At 56.5% G+C, this 16,073-nt stretch overlaps 2 protein-coding genes across 2 annotated transcripts; one reads left to right on the top strand and one right to left on the bottom strand.

Annotated features, from left to right (window-relative positions):
- Positions 1-261: 261 nt before the first annotated feature.
- On the top strand, positions 262-9,174 carry BESB_022250 (putative ATP-dependent RNA helicase DDX1; the record flags this gene model as incomplete). The annotated part of the gene is made up of 20 exons (XM_029360927.1): positions 262-375; positions 923-1,061; positions 1,461-1,600; positions 1,853-1,980; positions 2,478-2,667; positions 2,964-3,159; positions 3,515-3,603; positions 3,908-4,047; positions 4,185-4,386; positions 4,658-4,789; positions 5,254-5,377; positions 5,717-5,805; positions 6,149-6,217; positions 6,502-6,635; positions 6,916-6,973; positions 7,236-7,278; positions 7,850-7,912; positions 8,279-8,323; positions 8,665-8,804; positions 9,088-9,174. The coding sequence occupies 20 exons, from the start codon at positions 262-264 to the stop codon at positions 9,172-9,174; spliced, it is 2,322 nt and encodes a 773-aa protein (XP_029215742.1).
- Positions 9,175-11,711: 2,537 nt separating this feature from the next.
- Positions 11,712-14,303, bottom strand: BESB_022260 (ribosomal protein RPS4; the record flags this gene model as incomplete). Its single annotated transcript, XM_029360928.1, has 5 exons — positions 11,712-11,999; positions 12,308-12,427; positions 12,639-12,922; positions 13,104-13,200; positions 14,301-14,303. 5 exons carry the CDS (start codon positions 14,301-14,303, stop codon positions 11,712-11,714), a joined length of 792 nt encoding a protein of 263 aa, XP_029215743.1.
- Positions 14,304-16,073: the final 1,770 nt, after the last annotated feature.

Genomic DNA, 16,073 nt, shown 5'->3' on the forward strand with positions numbered 1-16,073 from the left:
CTGCTCTCTTATCTCTTCCATTTGTGCCGCGTTTTGCGTCTTCGGTCTCCGTATTGGTGGTTCCTGTGCTGTGGCTGCATCGACTTGGCCTGCGCGCTGTGCGGCTCTCTCCCTAGTTTTCGGCGGCCCTTTTCGCCGCGTTCTTTGTGTCCTCTGCGTTTTCTGTCCCTCTTCCTCAATTTCCTGCCTTTCTCTGCGCCTAAATTGGCGCGTCAAAGTCTTCGTCTTCCTTCAGTTTTCTTCCTCGCCTGTCAAAAGAAAATGTCTGCCTTCGAAGAGCTCGGTGTGTGTCCAGAGATCATCAAGGCGATCGAGGAAGATGAGTGGCTCTTGCCGACGCCCGTGCAGGCGGACGCCATCCCCTTGATTCTAGGCGTAAGTTTCTTTTTCTCTTCAAACACTGTCTCCATGACCAGGCCCTCGACACATGGACCCTCCGCGTTGCCTTGTCTTTTTTCTCTCTGTTTTTTTTCCCTCTCAACCGCCCCATGCATCCTTCTCTTTAAATGGCAGTGCTCGGTCTTTGCGCTCTCTGTCGCGTTTTCGTCGCATGCCTCGCTTTGCTCAGCTTCATGTCTGCCAGATTCCATCCGCTTCAGGGGCGTGTCGTCTCTTCGCGGACGCGTTCGGTTCTGAGGCCTCACTGGGTGAAAACCCCTGCGATATCTGAGTGCCTCAGCTCGCCTTCCGCGCGCTCTGCATTGGCTGTTTGGTGGTGTCTCTCCTCTGTTTTCCTTTCCCTTGTCTTCTCGTCACATCCCCTGTCCGCGAATCCGCCTAGTTCCAGTCTCTTCTGTCCGTTTTTTCTGTTGCCTCTTTCCGCGCGCGTGCCCGCCTGCGCGCTCGGGAAGCTCTTCTGCCGCTCCCTCGCCTCTCCTTTCTTTGTAGCTCTTAACTCTCCTCACTCGCTTTTTTTTCTCAGGGAGGCGACGTCTGTGCTGCAGCAGAGACCGGCAGCGGAAAGACTGGCGCCTTCGGCCTTCCCGCGCTGCAAGTCGTCCACGAGGCTCTGCGTGCGACTGCTCAAGCCAAGGCTGCGTCGAAAAACTCGAGTAAAAATGGTAACATTAAAAAAAAACGAGGCGATCCCCAAGCGAAGGGCCGACACGTCCGAGCGACTTGCTCTTACGTCCAACTTTCTCCTTCTTCTGTTCAGCATGCCCGAAGACACTCGACTACCTCGTCAAACCGTCCTACGGCGACAAGCCCCGGACTTCTGTCAGTCGAGCGTGCCTCTTTTCTGTCTATCGGCGCCTGGAACGTTTAGACTATCGGCTACGTATTTTAGACTCTAGCTTCCCGGCTAAACACCCGTTTTCTTTGAGACGTACTGCCCGTCTCGCCGTTAGCGTGGTCTCTGCGCGTTGCAGCCCAGGAACCTCAGATTCTGCGGAGCTCCCGTTATGCGCTCGTCTGAGCTGCGGAGTCAACCTGAGTGCGCGGGATGCTTTTCTCAGAAGCGCAGGGCTGCGTACTCGACGAGGCCGCGCGAGATCTGCAGGTCTGCCTCGGCGAAGGCGCGACGCGCTGCAGCTGCGCAGATTCGCGCGGATGGCGGGGCGTCCGCGGAACAGCGGCCGTGCTCAGCGGCAAGTATATGGTAAGCCCCCCCCTTCTTTTCCCTAGCTGAAAAAGAGACAGCTCCGCCACGATTCAACATTCTCTTGCTTTTTTTCCGCGTCCTCTCGCGTGCAGGTCGTTGGCTGCTCGAATGAGGGTGTGTACGTGTTTTGCCTATTCTCTTTTCTCCCCTTTTTTTCCCGTTTGGGCTCGCGTGTTCCTCTGCGGCTGTCCGGCGCGGAGCGACTGTCGTCGTCTGTCGACTCGCGAGTTTTTTTTTTGTTGTTTTTAGTACGAAGTCGAGATCGTCGGACCTGGCTTGGTGCGCGCGGGCTGGGCGAGCCGCCTGGGCAGCTACGAGATCGGCAAAGACGACAAATCCTTCGGCTTTGGGGGCACGGGCAAAAAGAGTTGGAATGCGTGAGTCACTCCGCAGACGAACGTCCAACTCGTAGTTTGTAAACCTCAGAAAAAGGCAGGCTTTATGAACCCAGGAATCGCATTTTAGAACACGTAACAATGAACCGGAACGCTTCAAGGCGCAGGGGGGGGGGGGGGGGAGCGGGGGGCGCTTCGCCCCTCGACGTTGCGCCGCTCTATGGGGACGTCTGGCTCTGTGTGCAACTCATCTGGAGATTTCCATGCGGCAGGAGTGGAAGCCAAGTCTTGTAGACGCATCTCTGTCTTTGTTTTTATCGATAGATGCACACATGACTGTATGTATTTATGTATGTGTGTGAATGTATGTATATGAATGTAAGTATGCATGTGTGTATGTATGTATGTATGTATGTATGTATGCATCTGCATGTAAGGATGGGTGTACATACAGACACTCGGATGTGCCCGTTGGTTGTGTGAGTAGAGGTGCGTTTAGTGTGCGTCTGCGTCTGTGTGTTGCTTACTCTCCCTTTCAGGCGCTTCGAGGACTACGGGACTCAGTTCGGGCAGGGCGACGTTGTGGGGTGTCTCCTCGACCGCAGCGAGCCGGGGCGAGGGACAGTCTCATTCGCGGTCAACGGCCGCTTTTTGGGCGAGGCCTTTGTGCTGCCGCGAGAGCTGCAGAACTCAGCACTCCTTCCAGCGGTCTGCGGGAAGAACTTTGATGTGCGTCGCCGAGAGGGTCTCACCCAGCCCCTGTCAGGTCGAAGCTCCCCCACATATCCCTTACAGGCGCTCGAGCAGCTGATTCCGGCGCTTTTTTCTCTCTTTTGTCGCCTCGCGCCGCACGCCCCACCGCGCACCCCCGCTCGGCCTCCTGGCTGTTGCAGCGCGCTTGTTAGGCTTGTCTTACGTCACCCAGGCACCTTTGAGACTCTCCTGCTACACCCACACACGCATACGCGTGTAGGTTAGGGTTTAGGGCCTACGGTTTGTGTGTGCGTTCGCGTGTGTGCGCTCAGGTGCGCTGCCGCTTCGGCGAGCTGGAGTTTCCTTTCGAGGGCTTTGCGCCTGTGGAGACGATATCCGGCGCGGACGACGCGCGGAGTCTGTCGGCCGCGGGGGTCGGCTCAAAAGAGAAAGGCGGCGTCCAGTGTCTGATCCTCGAGCCGACGCGCGACCTCGCGATGCAGACCTACAAGTGCCTAGAGCGATTCGGTGAGAGGTCTCAGGAGCCGTGCGCTCGCTTTGCTCTTTAGTGAGGCTGGGGCCTTCGAGCCCTGCCCAAGAGGCGCTGCGCGACTCTCCCTCACCTCCACAGAGCGGGCGCGTTGAAACTCGGAACTACGAAATAACGAAAGTCCTAAAGATCTGTAAATCACCTCGAACCAAGGCAGCGGGACGCGCTCGCGGAGGCGCGCGTGCCCTCCGCCCACGCGTCCTAGTAGGTGCCTTCTTCCTCCGCGTTGGCTGCATCCTGCGCAGACCTCTCAAAGCGCAGAGTTGGGCAGATAACGGGGATTGCGCAATGTGCCATACGGCCGCGTATCATCGTTTTTTGTGCGGGCTGCAGGGAGGTACCTGGAGGCGCCGGCAATTCAAGTCGCGCTCTGCTGCGGCGGCGGAGACGACCGAGAGCAGCGCGAGCAGCTGTCGCGAGGAGTGAGTGTCGGCGCGAAGAATCAGGAGGTCTCTCGAATGCGTATAGAGGCAGCGGCGAAGCGGGAGGGCGCAAAAAGGAACGCGCGCGGGTTGAGGGTTCAGCGACTGCCCGCCGTGAAAGGGCACCAGCGGCGTCTGGCACGGGTTCTCCGCGGAGAAACCTTCGCAGAGCGATGAGAGGCGTAAATACCGGTCAGAAGAAGGGAGACGATACCGCAACGAGAGATAGCTGCAGGGAGGACGGATGCGCAGGTCTAGAGGCATCTTCTCACTGGTTTGTTTTTGCTTTTTTGTTTGTTTCCAGTGCCACATCGTTGTGGGCACTTTGCAGAAGGTGAAGGATTTGGTGCAGCGCGGCATGCTGTCGTTGAAGGCCCTCAAGTTTCTGATTCTCGACGAAGCTGACGAGCTCGTCAAGTTCGACGCGCTCGCCGACATCGTCAAGTGAGTGCCTCGTGCGCCGCTGGCTCGTCGGGCGTTTCCAAAATTCGCTCCTCTCTCTGCGCCCGAGGCCTCAGCTGTCTCGGGGCTCCAGCGTCGTCGCCCGCGCGTGCGTCTTCCCTGCTGCTTTACTTCTGCAGACTGAAGCGCGCGGCGACCGCGGCGGGAGGAGGCTTCTCTCCGCGCGTCCAGGTCCTCTTCTTCTCCGCGACGCTGCACACGGAGGAAGTCCGTCGCGCCATCGAGACGCTCACAGACAAGCCCTCCTGGGTCGACTTGAAGGGCAAAGCGACGATTCCAGACACGGTGCATGCCGTCGTGTGCCCAGTCATCCCGGAAGATGTGAGTTGATAAAAAACCGTCGCGCGCCCAAAGAAGTTGCCCAAACCTCGGCAAGGGCGGACGCCCATCGGCGCGAGGCACCTGCGAAGGCGGCGAGAGTGAAAGCGATCAAACGGCAGCCTCGCCTCGGCCTGCGGCATTTCAGTTCTTTTCGCGCGGCTGCAGTCGCTTGCGAGGCAGCTGGGGCTGCGCATGTCGCGGAGGGCTTCTCGCCTGTTTTTTTGGTGCGTCGCAATCCCATTCTGTCGCTTTTTTGTCCCCGATTCCCCAGGAAATTCGCTTCAAAAGCCCGAGTCTCGGCCGCCTGGAGCCGCACACAGACGGCGTCCACGGTCCTGCCGCGTCGCTCGCGCGCCAGAGTCGCGCGTTTGCCTCGCAGCGCGCGAAGGAGATAAAACCTCACGTAGGGTTTTTTTTTTCGAGGCTTCCAGGCATTCTGTCGGGGTCCTCTGGCGTCGGGGGCTGACTTCTTGAGGCGTTTAAGGCTTGGAAAAGATTGTAAAATCGGGTTGGCGCGGGCGCGCTGCCCCCTTTGGCTCGGTCTAGCTCAGCTGCCGCGCTCGGCCCAACGCCGTAGACTCCTGGACTGCGAAAGCGCAAGAGACTGCGAAGCATCCAGCGAGAGGAGACAGTGAAAATTCGAGTGACAAACAGTCTTCACCTGTTCAACGCAGACACTTCAGAGCAGACATCGTTTCCTGTGCCCAGGGCGAATGCCAAGCGGAGGAAAAGACCTGCGTCCCGGCGAGGCTGACCGGCTGAGGAATTCGTCGATTTCGAGCTTTAGCTCACACCAGTGCGCCTGGCGCTTTCCTGAGTTGATGGCCTATTTTTGTGTGTTTTTTTCTTTTTTTCCTGTTTGTTTAGCTTGTGGCGGCGCTGGCAGACGCCTTCAAGATGGAGGCCTGTCTAGTCTTCTGCAGAACAAACCTCGACTGCGACAACCTGGAGCAGTTCCTAACGGCGCTCGGCGGCGGGCGGAGGTTCGCAGGTAAGAAACGTCGAGCAAGTCTGGTGAAAACGCGGAACATCGCGTGGCGACCGCAGGCTACTCTCACGCGACTCAGGGGAACCGCTCAAAAAGAGATGGACCGGGTAGCTGCGCCGCGACGACGTCCCAGAACGCCTACTCGAACCGGCCCGCCAGGCTTTGCAGAGCGGAAAGGAAGCGAAGCTGCGAAGGAGAGCCGAACTCGAGCACAGACGCCCACGAATCGATCGCATCCCGCAGCGGGAGAAAAACAGGGAGATTGAAAACGAAGGCCGGGGAAACGGAGCAGCTCGGTGACGCACGCGCTGTCGACACGAAGCGTGCGATTTTTTTCAACAGGCAAGGCCGAGTCTGGAAAGGAGAATCCCTATTCATGCGTCGTGCTCGCCGGCATGCGGAGTCAAGAAGAACGAAACAAAAACCTCGCGGTAGGTCGAAAGGCAACACGCGAGAGCCTCACTGAGGCGAAAAAGGTGAAAAGAAATCGACTTGAGAGAAATCAACACGGCAGCGGCAAACACCGGCGGGAGAGAGCGCGAGATTCCAGGACGTGGAAGCACGACTCGCGGGAGAAAAAAAGCTAGAAAACGCTGGAGGCAGCGACATGGTGATGAAGTGAACTAGAGGATCAGGCAGCAGAGACGCCTCCCACGAGACACGAATTCAGCGAGGGCTGCAGCAGCGCTTTCATGTGCCGCGAGTCCTCTCGTGTTTGTCTGCAAGTTCTTTGATACATGCAGTCGGACTGCTTTTCCGTGTGCGACGCTTCAGCACTTCAAGGCGGGCGACGTTCGCTTCCTCATCTGCACCGACGTGGCCGCGCGCGGCATTGACATTCACGTAAGCGATTTTTTGAAAATCACGGAGAGTTCGAGGCCAAACGAGAGCAGAATCTGGCGAACCAGGATGGCATCCGCCTTGCCGAGTCTTCGAAAAACTCGCGTTCTCAGCTCGTGCTCGTCGCTACTCTTTCTCACTCTGGAGGTCGTCTGCTTCCACTCATTTATGCACAGCCTGCACAGATTTGGCTGCGGGTACCTCTCTGGCGCGTTTCGTGCGCCGAGCGACGGTCTGCGCCTTCCGTGGTTCGCACTTCTCAGTGTGTTCGTTTCTTCCATTTCCAGGAACTGCCTTTCCTCATCATGACTACGCTGCCCGACGACCCCGATCTCTTCTTCCACCGCGTCGGGCGCGTGGGACGAGCTGACCGCATGGGACTGGCCGTTTGCCTCGCCTCCACGGCGCAGGAACAAGTCTGGTGAGTTTTAAAAATGGGAGCGAACGGCAGTTCAGGGCACCAGTCGGGCAGAGTGGAGCCTGCGCAGCACGAGTTGCTGAAGCTACAGAACTGAAACGCGAGGAGACACTACTTGCGGAGCTTGCCACGTCTCGCTGCCTCTCTAGCTTGAGGAGAGCGACACCGAGAAAGGACGAAAGGAAACGGTAAATAAAAGCAGAAGACGCAGCTCATGTTCTCGCTCGTGTTCCCCCTCGTCCTTTGTATTTTCCTTTTCTCGAGTCCCACTTTTTCTTTTCAGGTATCACCGATGCCCGAACCGCGGGCGAGGATGCCACAACACGCGTCTGATTACGGAGGTGAGGATTCAGAAATATGCTCAGTTGCCTCGAAAAAAGCCGACTCTCAATTTGTTTTTTTTCTATTGTCTCACCGCGGCTCTTTCCCTGGTACACATGCAGTGCCGATCGCCCGTTTTATTCCTGTTTTTGCGGCTTTTTACGTTTTCTCCTTTTGCACGTCTCTCTCTTTTAGCTCTGAATCACGGTGTGGTTCATCTCGCGATGTTTTCGTGTGAGGTGAGATTTTCGTTTTTCTTTCTGCGTGTTTCTCCGTTTATAGGGCGGATGCACGATCTGGTACGATGAACCAGCGTGTCTCAAAGGTGAGTTTCTTTTTTCGACAGCTCCGATGCATGTTTCCTTGTCCCTCTCGGGCTTCGCACTTGTCGCGCGGACGCTTCTTTAGCCTGTTCAACCTGGATGTGTGTCTCATGCGACTGAGAATCTGGCGCTGTGCCTAGTTTTCCACTTTGCTTTCCAGCGTCGCTTCCTTCATTCGATTCGCGTTTCTCGCTTCTCGATCGCGGTTGTATCTGTGTGAGAAGCCGCGAGTGCCTCTCAGGCGTCTGAAGTGTCGCTGCGGTCCGCATCTTTTCACCGAGTGCGCGTTTCTTCGCCTGTTCAGTCCTTGTCCTTTTACCCGTATTTTCGTCCTTCACGTTTCTTCCGCGAGCGCGAATTTCGTGTCAGGGCTCGCGCAGACCAGATTTGAAGGCCTACTGAGCCGTCTCTCTCTCCCCCTTTCTTCGTCTGCGGCATTCCAGTGGAAAGTGGCGCTCTGCGCGGTGCGCGCTTGATGCGTTTTGTGTATGCAAGTTCCCGCATCTGCCTCTCGAGTATCTGCTGCGGCACAGCATCTCCAAGTCGAGGTTGAATTTTTGCAAATTTCTTCAGCTATCGAAGAACGCGTCGGTGCAGGGCTGCCCCGGATGGATCCCGCGAACTTCTGCGCCCCAGGTAGGGCGCCTGCTTCCTCCCCTTTTCTTTCCATCTCGAGAGTTTTCTTTTCGCTCGCCTGCGCGTGTCCGCGGCAAGAGAAGGCGTGTGCGCGGCGCGTTTTTGTCTCTGTGTCGGGCTTTCTCCGCCTCGCCTGTAGTGCAGACCCATTCTCGCTTCGTCCTGTTAGCTCTGCTTTAGGCTTACTCCATTTTGCAACACGCTTGCAGCTGTGCGAAATTGTTTCAATTTCACGGAAAGATTCTAACACCCAGTATCATACGCTACTGACTACACACTATGCCCTATTTTTTTTAGTGCCATTCAATCAGCGTTTTCTAAGCACATCTCGTGCTTTTCACTTTTATTTCACGATTGCGTTCGCAGGCATCGCCGACCCCCTGGGCATCCTCAGGGACTCACCAGACGACAGTAAGTTTCGCAAAAAGGAAAACCAAATTCCCCGAGGCACGCGTCTGCTCACTGACTGAGGACGAACTACGCAAACGCAGACAGGAGAGTCAATTACACACTTACCTGCTTCCATGTTCGTTCATCTTCTATATATCGATGCATGCGCTGTTGCCCATGTTTCTCCCCTCTGCATATATGAATCTATCGCGTCAGTTTCTAGTCTGCCGGTTTGACAGGCTTCCTGCTTACATACCTATACGTATATTTACATATATGCATATATATATATATATATATATGTATATATGTGGGTCTCGAGAAGACAGTGGCGTAGACTTCCGGTTTTTTTTGTTTTTCAGATATTCGGCGCCGCAAAGCGACGGGAGGAGTCGCGTCGGATTCGGCGGGCGCCTCCGCGGCCGCGGCCGCGAGCAGCGCCGTGATTTACGGCAAGGCGCGGAACGACCAGAATCTCCTCTCCACGTTGAAGCATCTTCAGGTGGGATTCTGTCTTCGCCGTCACGCAATGTTGTCGCATGGAGGGATTCGTGTTCATCTGCAGATGAGTAGATCGCTTTGCAGGCCTTCTCCATTTTCTCTGGCACTTTTCATGCGGGTCTGTCAGGCCGGGCAGAAACACCTATTTTTGCTTTCTTGCATCTGCTTTTTTCTTTTAGTTTTTTCATCCTCGCGCGTCTCCGTCGTGCTCGCAGGTCTCTCGGTTTGCCTCGTGCTCAGAATATGGCAAATCTCTCTTTTTCCTTTCTTTTCTGTCGTGGCAGGAGATCGCGGGCGCAGTGACCGAGCTGGCGAAGTTGGAGAGCGCAATTCAGCGCGAGTTCGTCACGCTCGCCGCGCGCGGTATTTGATCTGTTTCTCAAATTGTTCCAGCTTTTTTCACCGTTTTTCAGCCTCGCAGTCGCACAGGCTGCCCTGCGTGCTTTTTATTCGCTGTTTTCTTTCGCTTTTGTCTCCACTGCGCTTGCCCTGGGAAGGACCGTCGTGTGGTTGGCCTTTACGTTAGCTCTTTTGGTCTCAGCCTGGTGTCCTTCTGCCGTCCACGCTTTACCTCTTACAGGCCTTCGAAGAGGAGACTGTCAGGGGCCGAAGCGTGTGCCCTCTCCTGTTTTCCCAGTCTTTCTGTTTTCTGGCTTTGTTTTTCTCTCTTTGGCGCGCACTCCCTCGCGGTCAGCCTTCGTTCCTTCTGTCGCTTTCGCTGTTCAGTGATCTCCCTCTGTCCTGCTCTACACTCGAGCAGATCTGTATAGGGGAGGGGAGTGTGGGCGGGAGTTGCCCTCCTTCTTTCCTCTGCGTCTGTAGGTCTCTGCTGTCGTTCCTTTTCTCGTTCTGCTGGACCTTTTGCTGGTTTCAAGCGCGCTCGCCAGGCTTTACGGCGTGTTGAAAGTCTATTGTTATTTTAAAGATCTCTCTTCGCTCTACTGGACATTTTGTCTGAAAAACAGAAACCGCGACACACGAAGCCGCACAGTCTCAGCTCACACAGACCTTAACTCTCGATGCCGCGAACTGACACTTTCCTCCACTTCTAAGCGACTCTGGGCGGTTTTCAGTGCCAACGAGCGTCCCGAAATAAGTATCTATTCTGAGTAATTGAAGGTTTTTAACTTAGTCCAAATTTGGAGTCACATTTAGATGCAGCTTCAATCAGGTTTTGTCGGAGCTCACGCCCGGACTGCAGTCCAAGACGCCGTAACTCGAAACTCACGCGTGCGCTGCGGTTCCCTTTTCTGCATTCCGCGGTCAGGCACAGAGAGCCGACAGGAGAGACACTACATATGCACTTCTGCGTATGTCTGATATGCTGGAATATATATACATATATATTTATAGACACGCACTGCCGTCTTTATTCGGCCATGATGTACAGATACATGGGAAAAATGTGTATATACTATACATTTGTATATATATATATATATAAATGCATATGTATGCGCGCTCTTATGCTCAGAGGCAAGTGATGATTTTGTTTCTTCGTGCCGTCCACCCTCCCACCTAGCTGCCTGTTTTGACAGCCTGTCTCTCGTAGGGCAGCATCAATACCAGCCTTCGCCGTCAGTAAGCCTGCAGCATCACCTACACGGAGGGGCCTTAGGCACTGCGAATCATCGACAGAGAACATCCTCGCGGCAAACGCTCTCAGTGTCTGTCTTACTTGCCTTTTCCTTCTACCCTAGGAGGTCGACGAATTTCAACGGAAAACAACACGGAGTTATCTAGGAAATCCCGCAAGGCAGCAGGCAGATATGCCCGAGCGCGAACGCTTGCGAAAGCATTCCGTTCCTCCTTCGTTCCAAAGCTTTCTTTCCCTTTCTACATATGCATGTATATGTGTATGCACGTATACATATATATATATAATTATTATATATCTGCTTCGTTTGAGCCGCCGTTACGCTCGCTGTTCGATTCGCTTTAGTCAGCGCCTTGGAAGCGGAGCGCAAGGTCGTGGAGCGCGACCTAAGCTTTTCTGAAAAAAGCCGGTTTGTTCTCACTGCATGGTGCGGGAACGCTCACAGATGAAGCCGTCCGAGGGACACCAGCCCGATCCCCTTTGGGTGGCTAAAGCTGCATCCCCGCTGGCGTGGAAGCGTCGGGGCGGAAGATATAGTAGTCACTCGCCAGTCGTGGGCATGAATCAGCAAGCAAGTGGAGCTAGCATGCTTCTTCACGTGGCTTCCCAGCACTATATCGACGTCTCGCGTGCGCTGCCTTTACTCTCTGACTTCCATTCTTCGAGTGGAAACGAAAGTGCCGTGGAGAAACAAGCTAGAGGCGCAGGCGCATAAGACGGCGAGTTCGCAAGCGCCGTCTACCTCTGAAGGCCGGAGAGCCTCGCGCTTCGAGCTAGGTTACGCGTCTCTTCGCTAGCCGCAGGCTCACACGCGGTCTCTGCGTCCTCCCCTCTCCTCATCAGCCTGAGTTCCCGCGCTGCGGTCCGCTGCTCATGTGTGACTGTGGGTTCGTCGTGTTGCATGCGAGAGACTGTGCCTGCTGCGCTGTGGCGGCGCGCGGGGCTCCTTAGCGTTGGAAGAAAAAGATGGAGGGAGCGAAGGGCGTCACGGAGCGACCGAGAAGGGAGGTTTGTCAGGCGGAAAGACACTGACGATCCAGAACACCAGAGGAGGCAGGGGCAGAAGAAGTGCACATTTAAGTAGACAGTCACCAGAAACCCTTCTCATCTTCCTTTTCCTCCGCTGCTGCTCGCCTTCTCCCTCACCCTCTTCTTCTGTCAAGACTTGCACGCGAGAGCGGCGCAGCGTGAGGGCGCTGTGTCCCGCCGACACTGACCTCCGCACGCCTCAGGCAGGGAACACTGTGGTGGAGAACCCTGCACATACCGGACAGGACCGACCGATGTCGTCGTCACGCTGCCGCGGCGCTTTTAGGCCTGGAGTTGCTGTTTCTTGAGCTGCAGCGCGCGGTTCTCCGTGATCGAGAGCCGGATACCCTTCTCCTTGGGAAGGGACACCCACGGCTTCTCGCCCTTGCCGATGATGAAGACGTTGGAGATTCGGGTGGCGAACTCGTGGCCCTTCGAGTCGCGCAGATGCACGATGTCGAAGCCGCCCAAGTGACGCTCGCGGTGCACAATCAGACCGACGCGACCCACATTGTGTCCGCCAGTCACCATCGCGACGTTGCCCGCCTCAAACTTGATCCAGTCGACAACCTGCAGACACAGCAAACGAGGGGGCGAGACGCGCACGCACGCGGCGCTTCCACCCGAAAAACGCCAAACACTTCAACCAGAAAACCGCGCGACACAACACGCCTGCGGGCGCCAGCTAGCTGCAGGGACAGTGAAACACCCGATGCTAACAAGGACCGCCACCAGAGAAAACCCCGAGCCCGCGCGCCCCTGCCGACTCGCGTACAGAATAAATACCTGCACACGCTGCATGCAGAGCGTGCCGACCACACTTCCGCCCCGGGAATTCGACCTCGACACGCGACGCCTGTGCGGAACTTCTGAATTACCTTGCCGGTGTTCAGGTCGACGCGGATGCAGTCGTTGGCCTTGATGGCGGGGTGGGGGTACCGCAGCGTGCGGCCGTCGTGGGTGATGATCGCAGGGACGCCCTTGGGGCCGACGACGACCTGAAGAAATTGAAAAAAATTCCCAAAAAAGACAAATTAAAGCTCAACGAGGACATACTCCCCCCACATGCCTGTCCCCCCCTCCCTCCGTCCGTTCCACGGCGGTGCTGCCTAGTTGAGTCCCGCAGACTCCGTTCCACTCCCTCGACCTCCATCACTACTGCGCGTTCCAGGAGCCTGACCTCGCCTGGCTTTGGGCGGCTGCGCTCACCTTCTTGACGCGGCAGAGCTTGTAGGAAGCCTCCTCGTCGCGGATGGGGTGGGGAACGAAGCGGCCCTTGGTGTCCAGGAGCATGCGGAAGTTCTCCTTGGTCTTCTCGATAGACACGACGTCCATGAAGCCTGCGGGGTAGCAGTGATCTGTGCGGACCTTGTTATCGACCTTGATGAGGCGCTGCATGACAATCATCATCACCTCTCTGTAAGTCAGCGCGTAGCGCAGGCGGTTGCGGAGAAGCACCACAAGCGGCACGCTCTCGCGCAGCTTGTGCGGACCTGGAAAACAGAACGCAGCACGCGCCGGGGAAGTGGTGACAGAACACGTCCAGCGCGAAGCGACGCCACGTGCTGCGGAAACTCAGGACGCACGCCGCGGTGGATCGCAACCGAGAGTACAGCGGAAACAGCCGCAGATCTTGGGGAAGAGAAAAGGCAGAAAAGTGGCGAAGAGCCTCACCAGGGGACGGACGCGGCGCATAGTGGCCTGTCAGCTTGTCCAGCATCCAGTGATGCGGCGCCGCCACGCGCTTCAAGTGCTTTCTCGGTCCTCGCGCCTGAAAAAAAACCGGAAAATTCAGAAATACTTTTGAACCCGCGCACCCCCGTCGCCCCTCACCCGCGCACAACAGCGGCCTCCTGACAGCGTAGAGTGGACGCAGGCACGTGCTACAACGTCTGTGCGGGCAAACGAGTGTCGAGAGGCTACGCGACCAGCCCAGCGGAGGGACCCGAGAGAGAGAGCTTCGTCCCCACTTTCTGTCAAGGCTCCCATAGATGATGTTGCCTGCGTCCCTTCGTCTTTCCGCGATTAGGATAAACAAACGAGGGACTGCGCACAACAGGAGGCAGCGACTGTGCAGGAGCACCCGACCTGTAGAGAGCAACACGGCGAGCCACCCCCGTCCGGTCTCTCCCCCCCTCTCCCCCCAAAACTAGAAAACGACACTCCTCTTATCTCAGAAACCCCGGGATTCCTCTTCCACCGTGCGAGGCGGGAGGCAGAGTTTAGGGTTTGAGAGAGATACGGCGACTAGTCGTCATGCACATCTCGCGCGGGTGAGCAACCGCCTCCCCTCTGCAGACGCTCTGGCAGCGCATCCTGTGAGGATAAAGCGCTCAACGAGTTGGGAAAAGCCTAGCATGGAGGCTGAATTTTTTTCACGGAGTGTGGTGACTGAAACATGCAGCCCTCTCTTCACATGCTGTCCCCGATAAATACGCCCCGTCGCCCGCCGAGCTTCGCCGTTCCGCGGGAAGACGCGCCCAGCTGCAACTCTTGGAGTGTTCACATCGCTTCCTCATTTCTCTCTCCGTCGCGACTTTCCCTCCATCAAACCCTCGCTTTCTCCCCGGTGGAAGAGAGGCCTTCTTCCGTGTCTCTGTCTCTCTTTGTCTCTCTCGCTCTCCCTCTCGGGTCCTGGAGGAGACCGACCGCCCCTGCGACCCCCTTGCCTTTGGAAGCCGCCTCAGCCGCCTCCCGCGAAGGAACGCAAATGTGCGCGAAAAAAGAGATGAACACAGTGAGAAGCATTTTTCTGGAGAGTCTCTGGGAGAAGGAAAATCGACGGGCTGTGGGGGCCGGGCCGCGTGCGCGAAGAAGGCGACTGGCTACGGATCTGCTGAAGAAAAGGCCTTCGTTTCCCTCCTCGCTTACCATGGTGAACACAAACTCGAGATCGACGGAGACACGGAAGACGGACCTCAAGCAGAAAGAGAAAAGTGAGAAAACCGACAACAAGAGGCACCGGAAAATCCCAGAAAGAACCCGAAATCGCGCGCGCGAGAGCGCCGCCCTGTGCCCACACGCGTCCCTCCTTCCCCCCAAGAAGCGCCGCCGCGCGATTTTGCTACGCCGCCACGTTTTTTTAGATAGGCCGAATCGCAAGTTTCCCGCGCAAAGGAGCCTCTGACGGGTCTGCTACATTCGGATTTTCGAAGGACCAGCGCCCTTCGCGTATAAACCGTCGCGTTTTTTCTCAACGCCTCGGCTGCAGGACAGGCGGCGGCGAGTAGACACATTTCTCAAGGCATCGCCCTCGCAAACTGTGAGATAAGGATTTCTCCCTGCGGCGCTTTCTGGCCGCGAAACGCTGCGAAGAAACATGCCCTTTGCGGGGATGGCGCTGGAAAAACTCCACGGTGGCGTTCACGCGTCCATGCCTACGGAGGGCGAGCCGTAAGCTTGGTTTGCAGAGAGCGGACGAGAGCCCACAAAATCTGCGGGAGAGGCGCGGGGGCGGGCTTCATACTCCACATCTCCTTTGAGAGGCGTGAAGCGACGGAAAAGCATGCATCATTTGCCATTGCGCGTCAATATATAATTATACGCGTCTGCAGGTGTGTATGTATGTATCGATGTGAGTGAAGCGGTGACGTTGCAGCTGCGTTCGCGAGGGCACCGTAGCAATCTAGATTTCCGATTGCGGGCTGGTGTGGAGGCGACGAGCGCAAATCGACTGATCTGAAGGATACCTCTAAGCTGGAAAACATATCAAAGCGGGCCTCGATACAGAAGTTGAGTCCTTTTCTAATCCGATACTCAAAGCGGAAGGGAACGTGACGGTCCCCCCCCTGTCCCTCGGCGAGGGATTCGGGCCCAGAAGCACACAGACACCCAATCTTGTTTTCCACGTTAGCCGCAGACAGACACAGCGCAACGGCGTCGACCGTTGCCCTCTTTTGGGGTAGCCCTCGCAGGCAGCGCTAACTGACAGAAGAGAATCAAATTCGCGCTTCTTTGTAGCGCCTAACGCACCCCCGAAAGCATCAACGACGATCGCGCTTTCTTTATTGTCGTCCTGTCCAGAAAACAGAAACAGCGCGGCCCTCCTGCAGCAGAGAGGGCGCCAAGCGCCGTGCAGAGCCCTGGCTTTGGTTGTGGACTTCAGCACGAAGCGAATCCTCCGCTAGCGTTTGTCTCTACAGAGACGACGGCGACACAGTTGCTCGGGTTGAGCAGCCGAGAGGCCACCGCCTGGCGTGGCTTTCTCGGGAGAGCTGACAGCGTGGAGACTTCTTGTATTCAGTTAACTCACTGCGTACTTCGCATCATACCAAAAGGTTTCAAAGGAATGCGGGAGATGTCTTCTTCTGTAGCCTCCTCGGTCGACTTCCGCACCCGCGAGGCGATCGAGTTCGCTTCTGCGTTCGTAGAAGCCGCCACGGGCTCCCCAGCGCATCTCCAGCTCGCGCAAAGCCCGTAAGGAAAAAAATTCGTGACCGTCCGCTGCAAACTCTTCAGGCGTGCGACGGCTTCCACGCTCCTCGAGCGCCTCGCCGCGGAGTCATCCACTCACTCCCTGATCTTTACTTTGTCGAGACGTCGCCGCAAAAGACGAGAATCTACATCTTGCGAAACGGAGAAATGAGACGCCTAGATCATGAACAGTACCTCTCCAAGGGGTGTAGAGAGCAGAAAGTGGATGCG

This window comes from Besnoitia besnoiti, chromosome XII (assembly GCF_002563875.1).
Source record: "Besnoitia besnoiti strain Bb-Ger1 chromosome XII, whole genome shotgun sequence".
Lineage (NCBI taxonomy): Eukaryota > Apicomplexa > Conoidasida > Eucoccidiorida > Sarcocystidae > Besnoitia > Besnoitia besnoiti.